Source organism: Medicago sativa, chromosome 6 (assembly GCF_051527215.1).
Source record: "Medicago sativa cultivar Bolivia chromosome 6, Bolivia_mono, whole genome shotgun sequence".
Lineage (NCBI taxonomy): Eukaryota > Viridiplantae > Streptophyta > Magnoliopsida > Fabales > Fabaceae > Medicago > Medicago sativa.
The window spans coordinates 14,058,417-14,072,349 of NC_140754.1; the positions used below are offsets into that span (position 1 = coordinate 14,058,417).

At 32.6% G+C, this 13,933-nt stretch overlaps 2 protein-coding genes across 2 annotated transcripts; one reads left to right on the top strand and one right to left on the bottom strand.

The window, feature by feature from the left end:
- Positions 1-6,306: 6,306 nt before the first annotated feature.
- LOC146913048 (allene oxide cyclase, chloroplastic-like) lies at positions 6,307-8,193 on the top strand. The gene is made up of 3 exons (XM_085716296.1): positions 6,307-6,771; positions 6,896-7,017; positions 7,619-8,193. The coding sequence occupies exons 1-3, from the start codon at positions 6,549-6,551 to the stop codon at positions 8,018-8,020; spliced, it is 747 nt and encodes a 248-aa protein (XP_085572422.1). The 5' UTR covers positions 6,307-6,548; the 3' UTR covers positions 8,021-8,193.
- A 4,575-nt stretch (positions 8,194-12,768) lies between these two features.
- Positions 12,769-13,553, bottom strand: LOC146913049 (albumin-1-like). Its single transcript, XM_085716297.1, has 2 exons — positions 13,414-13,553; positions 12,769-13,311 (listed from the first exon to the last, which is right to left on the bottom strand). Exons 1-2 carry the CDS (start codon positions 13,469-13,471, stop codon positions 12,953-12,955), a joined length of 417 nt encoding a protein of 138 aa, XP_085572423.1. The 5' UTR covers positions 13,472-13,553; the 3' UTR covers positions 12,769-12,952.
- Positions 13,554-13,933: the final 380 nt, after the last annotated feature.

A 13,933-nucleotide genomic window follows, 5' to 3' on the forward strand; every position in this document is an offset into this window, starting at 1 on the left:
TCTAACTGTGAAACCAAAAACATAATCAAGAAACATTAGAGAAAATCCAGACAAACATATTTCCTGTTTATTTCTTATTTCCTTTTTTAGTTTCTTAACGTGTATGTCTTTAGGGCACAAGTAAGCAGGACCTTATAAATTTAAGCATAAACGGCCATATTGACACATGAATGTGTGATGAGCTATCAATATAATCATTTTGGTCCTTAAATGTGTCTTCTTATTATTCTCAATTTAGTCCATCAGATCAAATTACATGCAAAAGAGATGTTTGATGTATTTTCAATTTTGATATATGAAGCCTCGGATTAGGCGTGTCCCTGTGTCGGACACGAGTCGTCGTATCCGACACCGACACGACACTGACGCATATAATTCCTCTGAATTATGTGATTTTCTCAAATTATTAACGGTTTCGGCGTATCAGTGTTGTTCGTGTCAGTGTTGTTTGTGTCGTGTACGTATCCGTGCTTCATATATTTTGATACATTCACATGCTAAATTCAAACAACCAAAATAACTATTCTAGCCATAATATCATAATCGATTTAATTCTTTCACAAATAAGAAATCATTTAATTATTTCACAAAAATTTAGTCATAATATCATAATCGATTACTAGTAGTAGCACAAATTTTAATCGATCGCAATTTACCTTTAATTAAAAATTACGGTTTTGAAGAAATTACGGCTCGAGTTTGAAGGGAAATAGCGATTAGGGTTTTAGGTAGAAAGAAAGTGAGAGAATTTACGGCTTTGAAGAATTTACGGCTTGAGTTTTGAGGGAAATACCTTTAATTTCAAATTTACCCTTCTTTTATACTATTTTATTTAACACTTTCAAAAAACATAGTTTACTTATTATTTTACTGTTTTTAATAATACATTTCATTTATTAATTAAAAAAAGTTAAATCCTATTAAAATAAAAATAAAACTAATATTATAGGGTTTTAAATTTTTAATTAAAAATTAGTTAAATCATATTAAAATATTACAATAAATATTTTGCATTGACTAACCAACTAAACCTAACCAATTTATAATATGAAATCTTATTTTTCCTTTTAAATCAATATGATCAAGAAATAAAGAAACACTAACCTGAACAATAAGCGGTACCAAACAAGCGATGAATGTTTCTAAAAACCCAACAAGCGATCCTTAAAAAAAAAATAAAAAAAAACCCCAACAAGCGATGTATGTATTTTTTTTGTTTTGGTTACAAAGCGATGGATGTATGTAACTGAATAATCTTTTAACTTAGCAAATCTTTATTAAAGCAAAATAAAAACTAACATGAAATAAATTAGGAAGTCTAGATTATTAGGGTATTTGATTTAAGGGAAATGTTAACGATGCCTTCGGAGCACTGGTTAAGGGTACTAGAAAAGGACATTTTATGATAATTAATGTAGTAAAAATTGTGTAATTAATCCTTTAAAATTTAAAGAATTTCCTTTCTTAGCAATGATTTCCTTTTATGGTGTGCTTAACCGATGCCCCTGGGGGCATCGGTTAGCATTACCCTTTTTCTACTTTAAAGGGGTATTTATGAGGTATCATACTCCCTCTGTCCCAAATTGTATGACGTTTCGGACATTTCACACATATTAAGAAATGCAATTAATATTGTGTGGAAAAGAGATATTATGAGTTGTTTTAGAAAATCGTCCTTAATAAATAATATGAGAAAGATAAATGAAAGAATTGAAAGAAGAAAAAGTAATAAATTACTCCCTCCGTCCCAAATTGTATGACGTTTTGGCCATTTCACATTGTCATTTCACACATATTAAGAAATATAATTAATATTGTGTGGAAAAGAGATATTATGAGTTGTTTTACAAAATTGTCCTTAATAAATGATATGAGAAATATAAAAGAAAGAATTGAAATAAGAGAGAGTAATAAATAGATAAGGATATAATAGAAAAAGTAACATTAATGTTTCATTGGTATTGTAAAACGACATATAATTTAGGACAAATTTTTTTTTTAAAGCGACATACAATTTGGGACGGAGGGAGTAATAGGAAAAGTAACATTAATGTTGCATTAGTATTGTAAAGCGACATATAATTTGGGACAAATATTTTTTCCTAAAGCGACATACAATTTGGGACGGAGAGACTATTTAAGAAGTTAAACTCCCCTCGTTCTCCCCATTGGGAATGATCTAAGCGTTTGTGTTGTGAGCTTTTCTTCTATGCATGAGCGAAGGCTATGGTTGCTTTGGGTGACCTTGACTTTCCCTTTTTTAAATTATTTACTTTTTGAATGAGTTAGTGTATTTTTATGTTTAGCTACGTAGATATAATTATCCCAAATAAGTTTACTTGTGAAAACCATTAGTAAAAATGTAAAAGATAAAATTATCACTTAATAGATAAAATTATTTTTCTTGTTTTGGCATTTTGAGTCTCTACAATAACTACACAAATTAAAGAGCTTTATCAACAACAAAAATTGTCAAGATAAAATTCGCAAAATTATATTTTACTTTTTCTATAGATTTTCTTCCCCTTGTAAAATTAACTATCTTACCATTCCCTTCACTCACTACAACAACACTCAACCTAAACATTAATACCTCATCACTAAACTCTTACCAATCAAACAAGTCTTTCATTTGTAAAAGTCAAGCTTGTCAATCATCTAACTCAGGTTCACTCCTTATATCTTTCTTGTTTGTTAAAGATATCTATGGAACTTGCTTGTTAATAATACCTATGTTGACCCTTTGATTTTTTTTTCTTTCTTGAATTTGTAGTCGAAGTACAAGAACTTAGTGTTTATGAGATCAATGAGAAAGATTGTGGAAAATAATCGTCTCCATTGGAAATGTAATTGAGTTAGCAACCACGTCAAGAACTTGGAACAAACCCGAACAGACTCAGATTCAATGGATTTTCCCATTGTAGGTCTTCCATACTAGAAAATAATCCCTATATATATACGCAACATTAGCCAGGTCGATCCAATCAAATTGGAGACCCGACTTTACTAAAAATTGATCTCTAATGAAATAAAAACCTAAAATTGTAGCTACTACCTCAATCATTTTACAGGCTCAACAGAATCTTAATTTCTTGGATTGAATATATCTACACCGATGTGAATTTCGGCAACAACATCACCATTTTTAGCATCTAAATTATCATTTTAAGTAGCATCAACTCCTTGTTTCATGCCTTTTTATGGTTTTGGTTTTAGTTTTTTCTCTCCTAGATCCTTTAACGATTAGTGGTGATTTTGTTTTCAAGACCTTTGTTGGTCTCCCTTTTTTTTTTTGAGGGGGTCTCCTTTTGTAAAATTTCTTTTCCTAATGAACATAAAAAAAAGAAGTCAGAACGATAATTCAATTTAAGTTCGACAAATATGCAACATACCAACATTCTTCTCATACATATATTTCAATAAAATCACATGTAACAACATTTATATACGGTCGCACAAAACAACGTACTGTTCAACATATATACTCTATTTTACTTGTCATGAAAGAATTATTTATGGGCATCAAGTATCTACGACTTATCGATCAGCTAAATAAAAAAGTCGACAAAAATAGAGCATATTATATATGAGAAACCTTTATTATATTGAGTCAATCTAGAAGCATAGATTATTGCATTGATTACAAAGTAACTACGTACGGGAACCCATGCACATGCAACATTTATTTTAATCATGTTGGATATCTACGAAATCCAATTGTTTATTTATGTATTAGATTCATCATGTCATGCATGCATGCTTGGCTTTTGTTTTTGCATATATCAATAGTAAGTTGTGGAACAATGCATCTTCAAGAGGTCTTTTGTTTTGAAACCTGATGATGGTCTTGCAATGAATTGAATTTCTGAATTGCATTTGATGATTTTCCAATCGATGGTATCTCAAGATTTGCAATTTGAGTTAAGAGTTTATGATTTCTAAAATGAAGTCCTCTGCCACACCCAGCTTTCTCTGGCCAACATTATTTACCTTATATTTATAGGAAAATGATAAAGAGTGCCCTTAGGATTTGCTTGCGAGTTTTGAAAGGAATGAAGGGGTTTGGAAAAAAAGGAAGGAATAAATGGAAGAAATATATGACATTGAGAGGGGAAGACATTGTGGTTTCATTTTTCTTCATAATACAAAGTCCTCATAATTTGAGGGAACTAAAATATTATATTGAGGAGGGTTTTGCAGGGTTTACATGAATTTCTCAAACTTAATCTAACCAGTTATAATATTCTTAAAATTAAAAATATATTAATCATAAGCATTAACTTAACTTATCATTCTCTAAAAAATTACTCTTTAAAAAAAATGTGAAAGATTTTACTATTTTCCTCTATATTTCCAACCCTCCAAAGTCTTCTCTTCCCTTCCCCTCCAAGCTCCCAAACAAAGCTTAAGAGTATTGGCCGAAACTTAAGACACTTGTTAGCATAATCCATGTTTATATTTTAAGGACAATGCTAATTTCATCGATTCTTGCTAAACCGTACTAAAACAAACTTATAATGACTCAAGTGACTAATAAAGGATTGTAAAATGACTAATAAAGGTTGGACAATGTTTATATTTTAATGATTGTAAAATGACTAATTAAGGACCCTAAAAATAGGATAAGACAGACTTCCCCACAAGCTACTTAACAATTCTATATGAACCCCACCCCCACCAAACACAAAAAAAAAAAAAAAAAAAAAAAACCGAAGTTCCATCTAATTTCACTATAACCTTGTGTCTTAAAAGATCCACCAGGTAGGAAACTTATCTAGGAAGAGCTTCCATGAGCTAACATGAACCTTAGATGGTGTCCAACCTTTTCGGACCAACGATATGATAAAATAAATCTCTCCCACCCTATCCCTTCCTCGAGAGACAAACCTAAGAGGTAACCACATGCCAAGAAACCCTCTTCAGCGTCAGCTTCCAAGACCAATAATCCTCTCCCTCTAACAACGATCAACCTTCCATCATATCACACCCAACATATCAACTAGGACTCATTATCTAAATGTTTTTCCCATTTATTTTAAGTAAATAGAAAGGATCCTTACACCAAAATTTATAATTTATGTTTATAGTTTTGGGACCATGAAAGACCTTTCGAGGAGTTAGTTTGTTTGGTCAAACATATTGATTAGGCACACACAATAGTGAAGAGGGTTATTGGTCTTGGATGGAAACATATTGATTAGGCACACACAAAAGGATAATTCACTATTTTTGTTTCCATCCACCCCATGTATTCCTTATATGGAACTATTATAATACTCCCTCCGTTTCAAAATGAGTGTCGCTTTAGCCAAAAAAATTTGTTTCAAAATGAATGTCGCTTTCAGTTTCCAATGCAATAATAACTTTTTCTTTTCAATTGTACCCTCCAATTAATACTCTGCACACTACTTCCAAAGTATTACTTTTAAAACTAACCAATAGTTAATAAGGATAATTTGGTAAAATAACCATTCTCTTTCTCTTAATCATTGCATTTCTTAATATGTGTGTAAACACCTAAAACGACACTCATTTTGAAACGGAGGGAGTACTATTTTTAATTAAAAACTAATTCTGACTATAACCATCGGTGTATTCCGTGAAGTGAATGTTATGTTATTATTAGCTTACAATTAAAAAGTGCAAGATCCTCGTGAGCATAGCTCAGTTGGTAGGGATATTGCATGTTATATGCAGGGGCTGGGGTTCGAACCCCAGACACCCCACTTCTCCACATTTAACTGTGTGAGCTCTAGCCACTAGGCTACTTGACCAAAAAAAAAAGTGCAAGTATAGTGCATCCATTACACACATTCGTCGCTTTTCGCACAAATAGTTTCGCACCATATAGCAATGTCCCACACAAAAATAATACACTTTCTCTAACAACAACAACAACAACAATAATTTGTTTTTATTTTTTATTGATAATTATTATTTTGTGTTTAGTTTATACAGTTTGTTTTGTGACATGCAATACCTCCCTTCTTATGGTTATATTTATCACACTATTACTAGTAACATCCCCTCGCTTGATTATAGACAACAACAACAACAACTTGTTTTTCTTTTTTATTGATGTTTATTATTTTGTGGTTAGTTTATGCATTTTGTTTTGTGACATGCAATACCAACTCCCTTCTTATGGTTATATATATCACACCATTACTAGTAACATCTCTTTCGTTTGATTATAGACAACAACAACAACAATAACAACAATAATTTGTTTTTCTTTTTTATTGATGTTTATTATTTTGTGTTTTGTTTATGCATTTTGTTTTGTGACATGCAATATCAGCCCCCTTATTATGGTTATATATATCACACCATTACTAGTAACATCTCCCTCGCTTGATTATAGACAACAACAACAACAATAATTTGTTTTTCTTTTTTATTGATGTTTATTATTTTGTATTTAGTTTTTGCATTTTGTTTTGCGACATGCAGTACCAGCTTCCTGCTTATGGTTATATATATCACACCATTACTATTAACGTTCCCATCGCTTGATTATATCTTCCACTTTCTCATCATAAAAAATTATGTCTTCCTCATCCTTTGCTTTGAGAACAATTTCTTCTTTCTATGCCAAACCTTCCAGCATAAAATCATCACAACCAAACATCTCATCCAAATCAACTATCTTACCCTTCCCTTCACTCACTACAACAACACTCAACCTAAACATTAATACCTCATCACTACACTCTTACCAATCAAACAAGTCTTTCATTTGCAAAAGCCAATATCAATCATCTAACTCAGGTTCACTCCTTATATCTTTCTTGTTTTTTTTTTTGTTAAGGAACTATGATGGAATTACTTGCTTGTTAATAATATCTATGTTGACCCATTGATTTTAATTTTTTTTTTGTTGCTTGATTAATAGTCAAAGTACAAGAACTTAGTGTTTATGAGATCAATGAAAAAGATCGTGGAAGTCCTGCTTATCTTAGGTTGAGTCAAAAAAACGTCAACACACTTGGTGATCTAATTCCATTTAGCAACAAGGTGAATTGGTTATCATTATTTTTTCTTTTTTGTCTAAATATTCACATTGTGCAATAAATATTTTTAAGAGCTTTTATTACAAGTTGCAATTTTGGGTTTAAACTTTAAAGTTTCTTTTTTCAATTTTTGTTAAAACTTTTTTTTAGGGAAATTTTGGGTAAAACTTATCTACCCTTTGATTTTAAGTTTTAAGTTAGTACTAGTATATATTTTCTTAATTGCAGAGAGTTAATGTACTTATAATTGATTTTTTGTTTATTTCAATTTACTTTAATATAAATATTTTAAAATATAAATAATTTTTTTATATAAAATGTAAAGGTGACTCATGGAGATCGAAAAGAGAGTATGTCTCGTGGCACATACATAATCTCTGCACAATATTTACACAACCGGTTCTTGAGGACCGATTAGCATGACCCTTATTTTTTAAAGTTAATATTGTCCATTAGAAACTACAAACTTTGCATCATGTAGGCCTAATTTATGCAAATTTTTTAAAAAAAAACTAAAAATTAGAAATTAGGATTGTACCAACAAAATATAGAATTAGGATAAAGGTAAAGGAATTTATTTGATTTTGTGGTTATGGAATTTGCAGTTGTACTCAGGATGCTTACAAAAGAGGGTAGGAATAACAGCTGGAATATGTGTTTTGATTCAAAACAAAGCAGAGAAAAAAGGGGACATATATGAAGCAATATATAGTTTTTATTTTGGAGACTATGGTCATATTTCTGTGCAAGGTTCTTATTTAACTTATGAAGATACTTACTTGGCTGTGACTGGTGGAACTGGAATATTTGAAGGTGTTTATGGTCAAGTTAAGCTTCATCAAATTGTGTCTCCATTTAAGCTATTTTACACATTTTATCTTAAGGGTATTAAGGATTTGCCCCATGAGTTTCTTGTTAAGCCTATTGAGCCTAACCTAGCTGTTGAGCCAAGTTTAGATGCTAAAGATTGTGAGCCTCAGGCTGTTATTGCTGGTTTCACCAACTAATTAAGAAATGGTGGTAATTAAGTTTGGATTTAAAACTTAAAAATGTTATTAACTTTATGTTGTGTAAAAGTATACTTTGAAACAATTTGTATTTTTTTTTCAAGTAGTATAATGGGGTGTCCGAGGTTCAAACCCCGACCCCTACATATAATAGGCAATATCTCTGCTAACTGAGCTAAACCCCGACCACTCATGGTCATTATACTTAGAGTGTGTTTGTTTCAAGTTATATTATTTGATTCCTTGGAATAAAATGATATAAATATACATGCCTATGTTTGTTAGAAATTTACTAAATTTTATTTCCAGGTATAATTAAATGTTCTTGGGAATAGAAAAAATTTCCCAAGAAAAAGGGTGGGAATAAAGTTCTCATGGAGATGGAAATAAATTCATAAATAGTTACCTATTATAATCCCTATTTTTATGGTTCCTAGGAATATTATAAAGTTAATCAAACATATTTTTCCTAAATACCTTGGAATAAAATTCTCATCTTTATATTCCAAGGAATGTTAATCCGGGGAATAAATTTGGTAAACTTGAAATATCCTATTGCATTAATTTATCATTTATTATCAATTGTTTTTTTTTTAAATCTAATTTAGCTTAACAATCACATAATGTGACTTTATTAGTTTTGTAAAAAATAGCATAAATACGAATCACTTGAGAGAAACTACTTTCTATTGATATCTAAAACAGTTTTAACCAAATCTTATATATCTTCCGTTAAATTTTGTTACTTCCTCTTAAAGGTTATGCTAACTGATGCCTCCGGAGCACCGGTTAAAGATACTAAAATGAATGTTATTACTTAAAAACAAAAAAAAAAAAACAAAAACAAAACTGTTTTGACTTTTTATGAATTAATTGCACAATTTTCGGATAGCATTTCGGTGACTTTGTCTCTATCTCTCTCCTAACCAATAATTCTATCTCATCAAAATAATTTATTTTAATCACTCATCTATAATTCTCTCTCATCTAAAATACACTAAAGTCACCAAAGTCACCGAAGTGCTACCCACTATTTTCAATGCAATAACTACTATATAATTCCATTTTTGGTATCTTTATGCAGTGTCCCGGGAGCACCGGTTAGCATTTCCCATAAAATAATTGTTGTTAAATATTGCATGGTCCACGAGGCATTAAATTACTGTGAAGGTGTTGTTTAGTTTATTGAATCAAATAAGGGAAATGCTAACTTGTGTCCTTAAGACATAAGTTAGTAAGCTAAAGATAGAAGTTTTTTCTTGGCACTTGAGTATTTAATGATGTAAAAGTTTAAGAATTTATATTTTCATTATAAACTTTTTTTATTATTTCTTTTTTTTAATTCTTTAACATGTGCCCTTAGGGCACAAGTTAACATAACCCACCAAATAATAATTTCGTTTTATGCAAGATCTTGTTGTCATTCTTGTCTTTAGCGTGTTAGTTTTTTTTTTTTTTTGACAAGGTGTTGGATTTTATTTATGACTCCATAATGTCAATGTATGTTATAAATTCTTCGATATCATAAAATTTGATTGGGTATCCATACATTGTAAAAAAATCATTTAAAATTCAAACAACTCCAATCCCAAATGAGCTCGCCCAGATCACTCACTCGTCCGCGCCCTCATCACCAATGCCCAATGAGCTTGCCCACAACACTCAACAACAGTCGCCCTCCTCACAAACTTCCAGTGAGCTCGATCAACCCACTCAACCATCTTCACCCTCTTCACTAAACTCCAATGAGGTCGCCCAAAACATTCAAATGTCCTCGCCCACGTCCTCAACATCCAATGAATTGGCCCACATCACTACATCGCTAACGCCTCCACCACCACCACCACCCACTGCTCGCCCACACAAAATCCAGTCATCCAACGTCGGTGGGATAATCACCTGTTCTTAAAACAACTTTGTTAAACCCATCAAAAATCTTAACCTTCATGTTCGCCTCTTATTTCCCATCGAACCCAGCAATATCACTCAAGGCCTCCGTGACCTGATTGGCGCTCGGCTATGCAAGCTGAATGTGATGTCTTACACAACATTAACACCTGGGATCTTGTTAGTCGGTCCTATACTCAAAATTTGGTTGGGTGTAAATAGGTTTTTCGTATCAAACGAAATTCGGATGGCTCCATTGATCGTTACAAGGCACGACTAGTCGCCAAATGATTTCATCAACGCCCTGGTTGTGACTACACAGAAACATTCAGTTCAGTTGTTAAACCGATGACTATTCAAATTGTCCTTACACTTGCAATTCGTCAAGGATGGTCCCTTCGGCAGCTTGATGTCAACAATGTGTTCCTCCAAGGTACACTCAAGGAGGAAGTATTCATGTTACAGCCACCTGAATTTGTCAACAAAACTTCCCTGGTCATATTTTTCGCCTTAAAAAGGTACTTTAGGGGTTAAACAAGCACCTCGTGCCTGATATACGGAGCTTCGGATATTCCTATTATCCCTTGGCTTCGTCAACTCAACTGATGATGCCTCTTTATTCATCCACCACAAACCAGGTGTTAAACTATACTTATTGGTATATGTTGATGATATCATTGTCACCGGGAGTTCTCCTGCAAAGGTCTCCACACACTCATCACCACACTCGCCACTTGCTTTTCTTTGAAAGACCTTGGATGTCTTAATTATTTCTTAGGGGTCGAAGTGATTCCCTCTACTACGGGTATATTCCTTTCCCAAAGGAAATATATCACTGATCTACTACATAAATCAGGCATGGCAGATACGAAACCATCATCCACTTCATTGTTTGCCATGGATAAGTTACTCAAGGATTCTGGCGATCTCCTACCGTCCCCAACCGAGTATCGAGCGCTCGTTGGAAGCCTCCAATACTTGAGCCTTACTCACCTAGGCATTGCCTTCATCACAAACAAACTCACCCAATTCATGTAGAACCCCAGAACGGCGCATTGGAATGCACTCAAAAGAGTGCTCAAATACTTGGCGGGTTCCTGTGACAAAGGCGTCTTCATCTCGACAACTGACCTACTAAATCTCCACGCCTACTCAGATGTGGACTAGGCAGGCGACAAGGATGATTATATCTCCACCACTGGTTATCTGTTATATCTTGGCAGCACGCCCATCTCTTGAAGCTCTCGAAAACAACGTTCTGTTGCTCGATCTTCCACGGAAGCAGAATATTAAGCCTTGTCTGACACGGCGAGTGAGCTGATATGGGTCCTTTCCCTATTTAGTGAACTTGGCCACACTCCAACAGCCAATCCAGTCATCTATTGTGACAACCTCGGTGCTACCCACCTTAGTGTCAATCCTGTATTTCACTCTCGGATGAAACATATAGCCTTAGTCTATCATTTTGTCCGAGAAAATGTTCAACATGGCAAGTTTCGAGTATCCTTTGTTTCTACCGATGATCAACTTGCTGATATTCTAACCAAAAACCCATACAACTTGCGGGAGGATATCAATAATAATTTTACGAGAAAATGTCCCACATCGGATAATATGAAGAAATATGCAAAGGCTAGACCATATAAATAAAAGCCTTGTGTGTTAGTATAAACTCGCACCAATAGTTAGTGGGTTTTGCTATAGCTAGTGTTACCTCTACTATTCACTATATGTAATTATCAATTACATTATATAATTCCTTTCTTTCTGTTCTTTATATTGTTGACCCTTTGATTTTTCTTTTGTGCTTGAATTTGCAGTCAACGTGCAAGAACTTATTAGTGTTTATGAGATCAATGAAAAATATCGTAGAAAATAATCCCATTGTAAATGTAATTGGTAAGCTAAGAATGACAGCCACATCAAGAAGGGTTTTCCCATTGTAGCTCTTTCATACCAGAAAATAATCCCTATATATGCAACCATAGCAAGGTTGATCCAATCAAATTGGAGACCCGACTCTACTATTAAAAATGGATCTCCAATGAAATAAAAACCTAAAATTGTAGCTACTACCTCAATCGTTTTACAACTCAAGAGAATCTTAATTTCTTGGATCAAATATATCTACATGTGAATTTCATTAAAATTGTCAACATTTTCATTTTCAGCAACAACATCGCCATTTTTAGCATAAATTATCATTAGCATCAACTCCTTGTTTCATGCCCTTGTCAACAAAAAAAAAACTCCTTGTTTCATGCCTTTTTATGGTTTTAGTTTTAGTTTTTTCTCTCCCTTTTGTTTTTAGGCCTTTGTTGGTCTCCCTTAACGATTAAATAAGGGATTTGGAGTATCCTTTCAACAAAAACAAAAAAAAAAACTCCTTTAACGATTAGTGGTGATTTTGTTTTTAGGCCTTTGTTGGTCTCCCTTTTGTAAATTATCATAAAAAATAGTCAAAACGATAATTCAATTTAAGTTATACAAATATGTAACATATACTAACATGCTTCTCATACATATATTTCAATAAAATCATATGTAACAACATTTATATACAGTCGCAAAAAACAACATTTCAACATATACACTATTTTACTTGTCATGAAAAAATTATGTATTGACATCAAATATCTTGGACATAAATAAGTATCTCTAACTTGAGCCTCAATTATCTCCGACTAATATACACTATTTTACTTGTCATAAAAGAATTATTCATGGGCATCAAGTATCTCTAACTTGAGCATAAGTTATCTCTAACTAATATACTTAATGCATCAAGAGGTTTGAAAAGATTGGCTACGTATACTGTAAATTTGTGAGCATTATGAGTTGTATGCATTATAAGATAGTACTAGTACACAAATCATAGATCATTTTTTATTTTAATCATTGCATTGATTACAAAGTATATAACTACGTGAAACCATGCACATGGAGCATTTATTTTAATCATGTTGGATATCTAAGAAATCCAAATGTTTATTTAAGTATTTGATTCATCATGTCACGCATGGATGATTTTTATTTTTGCATATATCAATAGTAAGTTGTGGAATGCATCTTCAAGAAGTCTTTTGTGAGTTCAGAGTTAGAGGAAATGTTGAAAAATACGTCTCGTGCTTCGGAGTTAGAGGCAAAACACCATCCATATTCGATATCAGGATTAGGATAACGAGCACAAAAACTCCCACTTTTCTTCTTTGTACAATCAACATGAGACTGACATAAATTAGGATGTTTCTCAACCATCTTCATAATAGATGATGTTGGATATATGCAGAAACCTCCAATTAGCGCAATAGGGATGCAACGACAATCGCTAGAGCGACATGGTGGCATCTCAAATGGCGAACAAATACCTGAACAGTCTGCCGCTTCTACCGGCTTCTTCATAGCTGTAAATAGAAAAGGCAATTAGAGTTGGAAGAATACATGCAATTATAAATAGATATGACCAATATGTATATATTGATGAGAAATATATTTAAAATACATACATAATATGGCAAGCAAGAAGACAACCAAAGGAGTGAGCGTGAGCCTAACATAAGCCATTTTTTATCGATAAAAAGAACCAACTATGACTTTGTGTTATATGCTTAGTTTTGTGTTGCATTAGTTCATTCTTGCATGTAACAATTTATAGAGACTTCATGAAAATAATGCTCCTGAATTGCTTAATATACTTTGAATTGAAGATATACATTTTTCACCAAACACCACATTGTATACATGTTGCACCAAACAAAGTGTGTCTTAAGCAATTAGTATATCACATCAAACTCTCTTCTAGAAATGGTTTTGTGGGAAAAACCTCATGGATGAAATCAGCTATGTGCTTTTCTCTGGCTTTTTGCAGGATTGTTCTCTTATCTCCTTTGGCTATTGTGTCCCTATTACATTTAGAACTAACATTTTCAATAAAATGCTCAAGTGATAAAGCGTTGGTGGGTTATCATCTTTGAATATAGATTGACGTTAAATAATCAACAATCAACCAGAAATGCAAGAATTAGC